We start from the raw sequence: 11,751 nt of genomic DNA on the forward strand, positions 1-11,751 counted from the left end.
AGCCAGTTGTGGGGCTTGAGCCCACAATCCTGGGATTATGACCTGAGCGGAAGGCAGATGCTTCAACGACTGATCCGCCCAGGCACCCCTTCCTTATGATTTTCTTAACATTTTCTTTTTCTGTAGCTTGCTGTATTGCAAGAATACAGTACGTAATACATATAACATAGAAACTATGTGTTGGTCAGCTGTTTATGTTATTGGTAAGGCTTCTGGTCAAGAGTAGGTTATTAGTGGTTAAGTGTTGGGAAAGTCCGAAGTTATGTATGAATTTGACCGCACAGGGATGGTATTGGTACATGTAACCCCTGTTATGTTGAAAAATCACCTGTACATGAATAAATGTTTTTGTATATTCAAGGGAATAGAGCACAGTCATCACAAACATGGGATTTGGATTCAGAGACACTCGGGTTCAAGTCCTGGCTCTAGCACTGTTGTGAACACGTGGACTAACCTAAGTTCAGGTGCTGCTGTCTTCCCCATTCAAGTGGGAGCCACAAGAGCACCCACCCCCTGGGGGTGTGAGAATGGTCAGTGAGGGAGCACGTAAGGAGCCCTGCCTGTCGTAGACACTTGATCCGTATTAGCTCTTAGCAATTAGTAGACACACACGTTCCTGACCTTGAGGAAGTTCCAGAGCATTTGTCCCTTCTTTTCTTCTGTGTTTGGTTGTATTGCTTCTATAACTTCTCAGATGGCAGTCTCCTTGTCTGATTATCTGCTCCTTGTGTCCCAATAGGACGGCAGGAGTCTGACGTGGCTTGGGAGTGAGCTGGAGTGAGGTGAGTAAGTTTCCTTAGATATCCGCTGACAGAAGCCAGTAGACAGACAAGCGCATCGGGTAAAGTCTGCTTTGGCATTTGTAAGCATCCCAGAGGGAAGCACCAGAGACCTGGCCCCTCACTGCTTCCTGCTGCCACAGGTGGCTCACATTTGACCCCACGATTTGTTCTCTCTTTGCCAGGGGTAAAGCGACACCACCTTCCAGGCGGGACATAGACGCGAACTGTAGGGAAAACTGTCAGATCCCACTGCTGGCACCATGACCTCAGGAGCACATGGGCTCAGCCCAGGTAGTCAACTTCCACTTCTCTGGATGATTCCTGGAATTGCAGGGATGCCTCTAGCTGAGTTAAGCTACAGAGGAATCATTCCTTTGAAGAGCTTCCTTGAGCCCCCAAGAGAGGTCAAGAGAGTCCCCAACACAGGATCTATAGGGACCCCTCCCTCCTGTCCTTTCAGGGTCATGGCTGACTGCTCATTTCCTCCCTTCCCCTGCCGTCCTTCAAATCCATCAAATGGCCCAAAGTGAGGCCAGGACAGTCCACAGGGAGGCTGGGGATAGCAAAAGGGAAAGGAGGGAAGAAAGGGGTCCTGAGTCGGGACAGGGTGAAGAGGTAGACCAGCAACCTTCTCCTGCCCTCTTGCCCTGTCCAATCCCCCTGCATGGCTCAGGATGACTCTGGGGCTTCACAACAGAGGCCATTCCCTCCAGCTGTCACCCTGGTGACAGCCTGAGTGCTCAGTGAGGGTCAATGGGCCACCGAACTAGACCCCAGTCTGGTCTTTGCCACCTCCCACCTGTGTGACCTGGAGTGCCTTACCTAACCTTCCCTGTAAAATGAGAATATTTCCTTATGTTGTTATGAGGATCAAATGTAATGTGTTTCTGTGATTTGAGCCAGTGGCTCTTACAAAGTGTGTCCTCCCTAAGTATTGTTGGTGTCCCCTCACCTGGAACCTGTCATTGCCAGATAGAAACCTCCCCTCCCCCAGCATGCCCTGGCCCCCAGGGCTATGTGAGGGCATTTGCCCTCTGTTCCCACTATAAGCACTTGCTTTCCAGATATGACTGTGGAGCAGGAACGGATTACTTGACCTCAATACACCTGCCGAGGCGGGCTCTCAGCTCTTTCCCCGTCCCCCTCCCCAATCCATAAACAGAGAGATTAGATTTCCTCAAGCTAAGCCCTGGTTTCCTGTCTCCCTTACTGAAGCAGGAAAAGGAAAAAAACTAAACAACCTTTCATTTTTTTCTTTCCATCTAGAGAGCGAAGCACTTGTCGAGGAAGTCATTGAGTGTTTCCAGAACTCAGTGAGCCGAGAGGAACTGCACTTCTTGCTGACCAACCATGAAGCCTGGGAGAGATTCGTGGCTAAGGCCACGTTGTCCAGGTAACGGCCCAGGGATGCCCCGGGACGGTCACCGAGGTCTGTGCGGGGTAGTATCCTGGGCTTGGGGTTGAGTATGTTCCTTCTCAACAATCCATGACGAATATGTCTTCCCTGACATTTGCTGGCAGTGAACGGCCTCGGATTGAGAAGAGCCGAAACCTGCAGAGGGCAGGTGATGGGACCTTGGCCTTAACCCAAAGCCGACCTGTCTCTGCCTTGGTCTCTTTATCAGCTCATTTTATCCTGAGGAATTGAAGATAATGCATGTAAAGGGCTTAGCCTAGTGACTGGCACATAGTAGGTGCTCAGTTAATGTTAACTTTTTAGAAGATTGCTGAGAAGAGACAGGGGCCAAGGGTCTTCTTCCTGGAGATGTGGGCCTAGCATGGCTTCCTCTGGGACAAGTGAGAAGAACAGTGACACCTCAGTCTATGAACCTCGGGATTCGGACTAGAGCCTTCCCTCCCCATCTACGGAGTTCTAGCAACATGCAGGATCCTGCTGGCTCACGAGGTGCAGAGGCTGGAGTGGAACTGGACTGAGCTGGATTGGATCCTGACTCCATCTCTGCCCAGCTCTGGGGCTCTGGAGCTGTATGTCTTGGATTCTCAGATTTGTCATTTTTTCAATGAAAACAGTAATTCAGTCTAATAAGATGGTGGCGCAGGCCTTATTATGAATGCAAGGTCAAAGGTGAGGAACCAAGTGCAGTCATCCTGTCCTAAGGCCCAGGAGACCTGGACCAGGGCCAGAGCTGGTGGTCAGGAAAGACAATGGGGGTTCCCGGTTGGAGGACTAGTATGCTTGGGCAGTGGGACTGGGAATGAGTGACCCTCTAGGGCACAAAACCTGAGGAGTCCAGGGTCTGGCATAGTTCCTATGATTGGGAGAGGGGGCATTTCTTCCCTCCCTTCTTTGATCTCCTCATCACCGGGCATACGGGGCCCTGGGGGTGTTTCCTCCATACATGTCCGATTCCTGGTGGTTCTTGACTGCCATTTGGAAGCCTCTTCTCTTCTACATAGAGCAAGCAGCTCCAGAGCAATAGAACGAGGCAGTGTGGCTTTGTGACAATTTCCAGCTCCCCAGGGGGCAGCTTCCAATTCTGTACTCTTTGGGGGGATTCTGAGCCTCAGTGGTCCCCTCCAAAGAGGGAATTACTTCCTCCACTAAAGTGCCTGAATGCAGGTCATTTCCGGATTAGTGATTCATATAGAAGGTTCCCAAATTCTCTTGCATCTTTAAGAGTTGTTGAAAAGTTGCACATGGCCTTGGGTACCAGCTAGGTGTGAATCAGGCTGGTGACACCTGTGAGGTCATGAGCTGGGAGGTGGCTCGGGAGTCCATGCCGTGAGCTGGAGAGTCTGAGGCGAAGCAGAGTAGGGGGTGTCCTCCCTCACGGTCAGTTGGGTCAGTGGCTGGGGCCCAGCAGAGGACATTAGGCTGGGGGAAGAGAGCGGGTGCCAAGCAAAATGCTCGTTAAGGTGCCTTCTCACTCCGAGGTTTTGTTTTCTTAAATTCCAAGTGCCCAGAGTTAGCCAAACTGCAAAGTCTGAGAGCATAATCCCTAAGACCGCCTTTACTGTAGGGACCCACTGCAAATTGGGGATGGTGTCCCAAAGCACCCTGTGATTGGATGATTCCCTGGAAGCACTCACTGAGCTCAGCGAGAGGTGTCCCTGTTAGTTACACTGTGTTACAGGGAAGGATACAGGTTCCCATCAGCCACAGAGACACTTGGGCCAGAGGGTTTCCAGTGCTTCCGTTGTCCTCAGGAGGCCTTACTGTCCTGTATTCAGTGTGTGACAGTGCACCTGGAGCATTGCCCACCAGGGAAGCTCACACTGTGAAAGTATAAATAATGATTGTGAGACTTATTAAAATGGTAAAGAAGACTTAATTCATGCCCTATGCGTCAAAAGTGTTGTCACAGTGGAGAGCGATGGGGCACACCTCAGTATACCATGAAGACAGCTGGGAATTTATAGTCAAGGGGCAGGGGAGGGGCAGGGGATGGGAAATCACTAAGAGGAAACATCAAGGTGGGGGGATTCTTGCTAACCTGACTCAATGGGTTCTTGCTAAGACTGGGCATGACAAGCTGTCAAGGACAGAGCACAGAAGACCAAAGTCAAGGCCGAGTCAAGAGGAGGGCAGAGGCGAGCCCGGGTAACATTTGGTCAAGGAGAGAGTCATTTTCAGCCCATGCTCAGTGTACAGTTTTATTGGGGCTCAGTCACATGCTCCTCGAATGGCTGACCTATTGTCTTCAGCTCCTCCTGGAGGTTACTAAGGAGTTTCTAGTTCCTCCTTAGGTCAGAACTGACAGCACATGACCCAAAGCCCCCATCATACATCATCTCTGAGTCTGGCCAGTGGCCAAAGGCCCAGGCAAAGGAAGACAGTCCTATCGTTCTAGGACCCTTGACGTCCTAGGTGGGGCCTCGAGATCACTTCTCAGTGCAAGGGCAAAGGGCAGACCTCTGTGTGGGTGAGGTTATTCCTTCAGTACACACGAAGATTCTCCAAATGAAGGTTTTTCTGCTCCAACCCACGTCCCTTTGTTCATCTACGGAGTTCCCAGGCTACTAACACAGTGGTCCTGACTGTGTGGACCTGTCCTTGACTGTGAAGCCATCTTCATCCAGTACCCACCACTCAAGAGCTTCTTAAGTTGACATGGACTGACTTATTCCCCAATGGACAATGTGTGACGGACCATGAGCAATGTACAGAGTGTGTTTAACTTTGCAAGACAAGGTCCTCACATCTGTAAAATTCTTTTCCATTTGATTTATAGTAAACGGTCTGTGGTTTATGTAGGATCGATGGAATGAAGCCCCCTTTACAGATGAGCTTTTCTCTAATCTCTTGACCTTCACTGTTGCAGGGAGGAGGCGGATGCAGTCCGTGAAGGTCTGGACAGGCTGGTTATGGAGGCCGAAGACCAGCTGTCTAGGGAGGGTCTTTTGAGTGTGTTTCCCCAGATGAAACTGGATCTTGAGGAGCGTATAAGAAAGCTCCGCAAGCTCGCAGATGATGTTGACAGGGTGCACAAGACCTGCACCCGCTCCAACATGGTAGCCAGCTCCGCTGGCATTGCGTCTGGCGTCCTGACCCTCCTTGGTCTGGGTCTGGCACCTTTCACCGCAGGGGCCAGTCTGACACTCTCGGCAGCTGGAGCGGGGCTGGGAGCCGCAGCCGCTGTGACCCAAGTGTCTAACAGCATCGTGGAATACTCAAGCGAGTCGTCCGCACAAGCCCAAGCCAGTCAACTGACATCAAGTGAATTTGACAGAGGGGAGATAGCTGCAAGGCTTCTGCATGACAATATACCCCAATTTTTTTCCTCAACAGGTAAATTCGTTCAAGCCCTGCCAAACATTGCAAAGAATGTTCGTGCCATCAAGCTCACCAGAGTCAAACCTAGCCTAGTAGACAAGGCCTGGCGCATCATGAGAGGTCAGAGTGTCTCAGTTCGAAGTGGCAGGCAGGTGATGAAAGCTTTTGGAGGAACTGCTCTGGCAATGAGCAAAGGAGCCCGGATCATGGGTGCGGTCACCCCAGGTGCCTTCCTTGCAATGGATGTGTACAACCTTATGAAAGACTCAAGACACTTGAAGGAGGGGGCAAAGGCAGAGTCAGCTGAAGAGCTGAGGCAGGATGCCCGGGAGCTGGAGCGCAAGTTGGAGATAGTCACCAAGATCTATGAAAGTCTGACGGAGGGACGGACTCCATGACCCCCAGCAGGGCAGGGAGCAGGGACATGTGTGGGTTCCTTATTAGATGGGAAGAGAGTGCAAAATAAAGGTTTTGGGATGGGGTGTTGAGGAGTTGGGCATTTCTGTACTGAGCCCAGTGAGGGAGGGGTTCATGCAATGGCACAAGGGTGGGGGGAACGTTTGGCAAGTTGTCGTTGCTCTGTGGGGGCGGCGTGTGCTGCGAGACCACTGAAGTTCTAATGAAATTCTAAAGGTGGTTTTGGAAAAGTGGTTGATTTGAAATAAGTAAAAAAAAAGGGTGGGGTTGGTGGTGTTGAATAGAAAAGAGAAAGCAGATGCCAGTGACAGGTCAAGGAACCTTGCCGTATGTCGAGGAGATGGACCAGCTTGGGGCAAAGAGACACTGCCTCTCTGAGCCTCAGCGTCCTCATCACTTGGGGGGGGTGGGGGACAGTGTATTGCAAATCCGTGTGGCTTTCCCAATCTTGTCTTCTACAGACGGCTTCAATAAATATGGACTGATGCATCGTACCTTTGTCGTGTTCACGTGGGGCTTGCTTGGGCTCTGGAGGCCTGACTTCCCCTCCCGATGGGCTTGTCTTCTGAGATCTCGGGGAGCAAGTCCTCCATTGCTCCTCCACCTTGCTCACTGGGCTCCCGCTCTCCCATCTGCTCATCCTCCTCAGACCTCAGCACCCCGCAGACCACACCGGGACTCCCGGGGACGCTTCGTACATCTGGCATTGGGCTGAACACAAGTGTGTTCTCAGCCAGTGTCCAGAATCGGGATTGAAGGGACAGGTGGCTGTGTTTTTCTGGTGGGCAGGAGGACTGAGCCCTGAAAGCCACAGACTTCCTCCTCCTCCTCCCTCCCTCCCTTGTGGAATGCCAGCACCTCAAGGCCTCCCCTTCCCCACCACGGAGTCATGTGATTCTCTCTTCCTTCTTTCTTTCCCAGACTCCACCTGACTTCCTTTCCTCCCAGTCCCTCATCCTGCCCTATTTCTGGGAGGGGGCTCCTGGCCATCCTTGTTCCTGTGTCTTCACCAGCGCAGCCATTGGATTCTGGGGAGAAGGCGAGAAAAGCCTCACGTAGCTTTCTGGTCTAGTTGTCCCTCAGGACTCATGACCAGGGATTTTCTGCGCTGGGGTTAAAGAGAAGGAGGCATCAGGGATTTCCCCAGCATTAAGGAATCCAGCCCTTAATTTCTTTCCACGGGCCTGTTGTTCTTCCGTGCCAGGCGAGCAGTGTGGGAAGTTGAGGAGGGAGGTGGGGTGCCTGGGGTATTCAAGGAAAAAGCCTCACCCAGAACCCCCCCCCCCACGTACTGGATGGCATATTAGCCTGAGAAGATGCATGCCAGCACGCTAGGATTTGGGGACCAAGGGACGGCATGGAGAACTCCAGGGCCCCCAGGTAGACAAACTGCCGCAGCCAGGCCTGGAGCCAAGGCAGGAATCTAACCAGCCAGAAAGAGGCCGTTGTTGCAGGCTCTACTCAAAGCAAGTAGTCTTGTTATCCAGGCTTCCTAATCCTCGGTGAGTGGAATAATGCTCATCTCCACGGCTTTTTATTTTTCTCACCATCCTTTATGCATCCTGTTAGAGACCAAAACTGGGAACTGCAAAGCCTCTGCGGTGTCCCACGGGAGACAGGGGTGCGCAGGGTGTGAGGTTTGAGGCCTTCGGATAGTTAGCGTGGGGTATCGCGAGGAGCAATAGATCAGCCGCCCCGGTTCTGGTCTCGGCATTCTTTGAACGTCATCGTCCATCCAGCAGGGAGGGCCCTTGGTGGGGCCAGCCTCTCAGATCGAAGACCGTGGGACCCGGGAACCGTCCCTCCCCATCACACGATGCACGGGGATGTGGAGAGTTGCCCGTGCCGGCCTCAGCCACAGGACAGTGTGTGGTATGGTAGGTGAATACTTAGCTTTTGAAGAACGTGCCAAGTAATTTTCCAGAGTGGTTGTACACCGTTTGCTCCGTATCCTCACTAGTACTTGGAATTGGAGATTTCATTCATTGTAGCCATTCCCATGGGAGTGTGGTGGTGTCTCTCTGAAGGTTTAACTTGCGTTTCCCTGATGATAATGCCAGTTATCTTACCATAACCTTAGGAACCATTCCTATATCTTCTTTTTGTGACGTGTCTTTTACTCTGTTGCCCGCAGAGCCAGGGGGCTCAGGCGGTTAATATCATGATCTTGGTTTTGGCTCACATCGTGATCTCAGGGGTGTGGGATCCAGCCTTGCCATAGGCAGGGAGTCTGCTTCCCCTCTTCCTCTCCCTCTGCCCCTCCCCCTGCTTACGTACTGTCTCTCTCTCAAATAAATAAAAATAAACCTATCGCCCCCCCCAAACAATTGAGTTGTAGTCTTATTATTGAGTTGTAAGAATTTTTAGTATGTTCCAGATGCAAGTCATTGAATATTTTCTCCTGTTCTCTGAGACTTGTCTTTCTGTTTCTTAATGTTTTTTGAAAAAGGAGAGTTTTTAATTTGATAAAATACAATTTATCAACTTTTTTCTTTTACGGTCTTTTGGAGTCTTATCTAAGAAATCACTGCCTAGCCCCAAAGGTAGAATTCTTTTCTCCTGCATTTTCTTCTACAAGTTGTTAAATTAACGCTTGTGCATTTAACTTTTTGGTCCATGTCAAGTTGAGTTTTGTGGGTGACGTGAGAGGAAGACTGATGATCATTTGTGTCTTGTGAATATCCGGTTGTCCCAGTACCATTTGTTAAACATACTTTTCTTTCTCTACGGAACTGCTTTGGCTTCTCTGCCAAAAATCAACTGACCATATGTATTTGGGTCTACTTCTGGATTCTTCAGTCTGTCTCATTAATTTATATGTGTGTCCTTTTGCTAATACCACACTGTCTTGCTCTCTGTAGCTTCACAGTGAGTCATATGATGAAGTAGTGTAAGACACCCAACTTTGTTCTTCCTTCTAAAATTGCTTTGGCCAGGGGCGCCTGGGTGGCACAGCGGTTAAGCGTCTGCCTTCGGCTCAGGGCGTGATCCCGGTGTTCCGGGATCGAGCCCCACATCAGGCTCCTCTGCTATGAGCCTGCTTCTTCCTCTCCCACTCCCCCTGCTTGTGTTCCCTCTCTCACTGGCTGTCTCTATCTCTGTCAAATAAATAAATAAAATCTTTAAAAAATAAAATAAAAATAAAATAAAATTGCTTTGGCCATTCCAGAGCATTTGTATTTCCATATACATTTTAGAATGAGCTTTTCAATTTCTACCAAAAGTGCCTGCTGGGATTTGGATGGGTATTACATTGACTCTGCAGATCAATTTGGGGAAAACTGACATGGTAACAATATTGAGTCTTCCAGTCCGTGACATGTTATATGTCAGTGTTCATTTAAGTCTTGTCTAACTGCTCTCAGCAATGTTCTGTAGTTTTTGGTGAAGAGCTCTTACATCACTTTTATTAAACTTATGCTTAAGTGTTTCATGGTTATTGGCACTATTATAAATGGAATTGTTTCTTTTTTTTTTTAAGATTTTTTTTTTTAAGTAATCTGTACACCCAACATGGGGCTTGAACTCACAACCCAGAGATCAAGAGTCACAGGCTCCACTGACTAAGCCAGACAGGTGCCCCTGAATGCTTCTCTTTTGAAATGAAAATGAAGGCAAATCTCCCCCTTCCTCCCTCTTATAAGGGCCCTGTGATTACATTTTGGGCCCATTCAGATAATCCAAAACAATCTCCATATTCAGGATCCTTAATCACATCAGCAAAGTCCATTTTGTCATAAGGTGATAGTCACAGGTTCCGGAGATTAGGACATGGGCATATTTGGGAAGGCCATTATTGAACCTATCACCACTATAAATATTCTTCTAAGCAGGGCTTTTGGAACATCCCCCCAATTTTTATACATTGTCTCATTTTAATTCAGTTCAATGTATGGTTTTTAAGTTTCCTTTGGGAATTCTTCTTTGACCTAAAGGATTATTTAGAAGTAGCTCTTTTTATTTCCAGATATTTGGGATTCTCCTTGATATCTTATTTTTATTGATATTGAATATAATTCAGTTGTGGTTACAGAACATTGTCTGCATGATTTAAATCCTTTAAATTTATTGATATTTGCTTAATGGCCCAGAAAATGGTTTAGCCTAATGACCATACCATGTGCCCCAGAAAAGAATGTGTATTCAGCAGTTGTGTGCAGGGTTCTGTAAATATCACTTAGCTCAAAATAATTAATAGTGCTGTTCAGATTCTCTATGACTTTATCATAGACTATGATTTATTTACTTGTCTACCAATTGTTAAGAAGAAGGCTGCTAAATTTTCCAGCTGTGAGTTAGAACTTACTCTTTTTTATTTGTATGTATTTTTGCATCATGTATTTTGAAGCTCCTTTATAGATACATACACATTTTTTATTATAATGTCTCCCAGATGAATCAACCCTTTCATCATTATGAAATGTCCCTTGTTTGGTAGTATACTTTGTCTTGAAATCTATGTTATTTGATATTAAGAGGGCCATCCCTGCTTTCTTATGGTGGCAGTTTGCATAGTATATATTTTTCCACCCATTTACTTTCAACCCATCTGTGTGTTTATATTTAATATCTACATATGTTTGTTTATAATCTTTCAATGTCTCTTATAGACAGCATATGGTTACATGTTGCTTTCCCATCTATTCTGACAATCTCTGCCTTTTATTGGAGTAGTTAGTTTATTAACATTTAGTGTAGTTATTCATATGATTGGACTTAAGTCTACCATTCTTCCCTTCTTTGGCTTTCTCCTTTAACAATTTGCCGGCACTCCTTGGTATTCATGGTTGCCCCGGGTTCTGTCCTCTGGTTTCCATTTTTCCAGAAAGATGTCAGGCTTTCTATCAGAGTTTTAGCCACATTGAGTTGTGCTATAATTACATCTGCTTTCAAGAGAAAGCTGCAAAAATGGAGAACTCACTCTTTGCCCATCACTTAACCCATATCAATTCCCCTCAAAATCCTCCTGCTTTTGTTCATTCTACCGAGCCCTGAGGTGGTTGTTTTGTGCCCTGTCCAGAGTGTATGGTGGTTATCTGCAGGACAGGCCATTTATTAGGAACTTAATTGAAATTATTTTTGAACTTTAGGTCCTTTAAGGACTTGCTGTGTGATGTTGAGCAAGCCACTGTCGCTGCTTTTGCCTCAGTTTCCCCTCTATACATAATGAGATAATTCTGTCCTTACTCAGAAGTTTGTGATAAAGAAGTAAATAAATTGCAAAACTGCATTGTGCTCTTCTGATATCCTTTTCTTCAGTCTCTTCATAGGCTATTGAGGGTCCAGGGTGCCCCAGGATGTTTATTCTAGCAAAACAGGCTCTTATGGAGAGAGTGAACCTGGACCTCTCTATTCCAGCACCACTCCCCTCCATTTCCCCTTGGAGATAAATCAGAATAATTAAGACTACCAGCTTTGGAGTCAGACATGGATTTTTACTTCTCTCCGTATCTCTGAGACCTCAGGTAATTGGCTCTCCTCTCTGAGCCTTGATTTCTTCATTTATAAAATGTGGCGTGGAAGTTAGAATTAAATTCAAAACTGCTTGTAAAGACCTTTGCACACTAAGCCTTCAAGAGCTGACTGCTGTTCTCCATGGCCATTGGGCAAAAATAGAACTTGTTTTCCTTCCTGCATCCCTTTCAAGTTACCGTAATACTTGCCACTCCCGGCTTCCTCTGTTTCAAGAGAAAGGATGTGTAGTCAAGCAGAGATAAGCTGCTGCAGAAAATCCAAGTTCTCTGAAAACAGGCTCCCACAGCCTTCTGTGTCCATCCAAACATCGTGGCCACCAGCTCATGCTTTTTAATTTCC

General features: G+C 47.7%; 1 protein-coding gene across 10 annotated transcripts in view; it reads left to right on the forward strand.

Moving 5' to 3' along the window:
* LOC123780555 (apolipoprotein L3-like) overlaps positions 1-6,431 on the forward strand; it is a 35,131-nt gene extending 28,700 nt beyond the window's left edge. For 8 of the 10 annotated variants that reach the window (XM_087868728.1, XM_087868723.1, XM_087868724.1 and 5 more), the window contains 4 exons: positions 743-785; positions 968-1,076; positions 2,052-2,178; positions 5,069-6,431. In XM_087868728.1, coding sequence (XP_087724854.1) covers positions 1,046-1,076; positions 2,052-2,178; positions 5,069-5,918 — 1,008 coding nt within the window. In that variant the 5' untranslated portion in view covers positions 743-785; positions 968-1,045 and the 3' untranslated portion in view covers positions 5,919-6,431. The remainder of the gene's footprint in view (positions 1-742; positions 786-967; positions 1,077-2,051; positions 2,179-5,068) is intronic. The other 2 variants (XM_087868722.1, XM_087868721.1) reach the window with 1 other exon arrangement.
* Positions 6,432-11,751: the final 5,320 nt, after the last annotated feature.

Source organism: Ursus americanus, chromosome 17 (genome assembly GCF_024610735.1).
Source record: "Ursus americanus isolate L20-20 chromosome 17, mUrsAme1.1.p, whole genome shotgun sequence".
NCBI classification, from domain to species: domain Eukaryota; kingdom Metazoa; phylum Chordata; class Mammalia; order Carnivora; family Ursidae; genus Ursus; species Ursus americanus.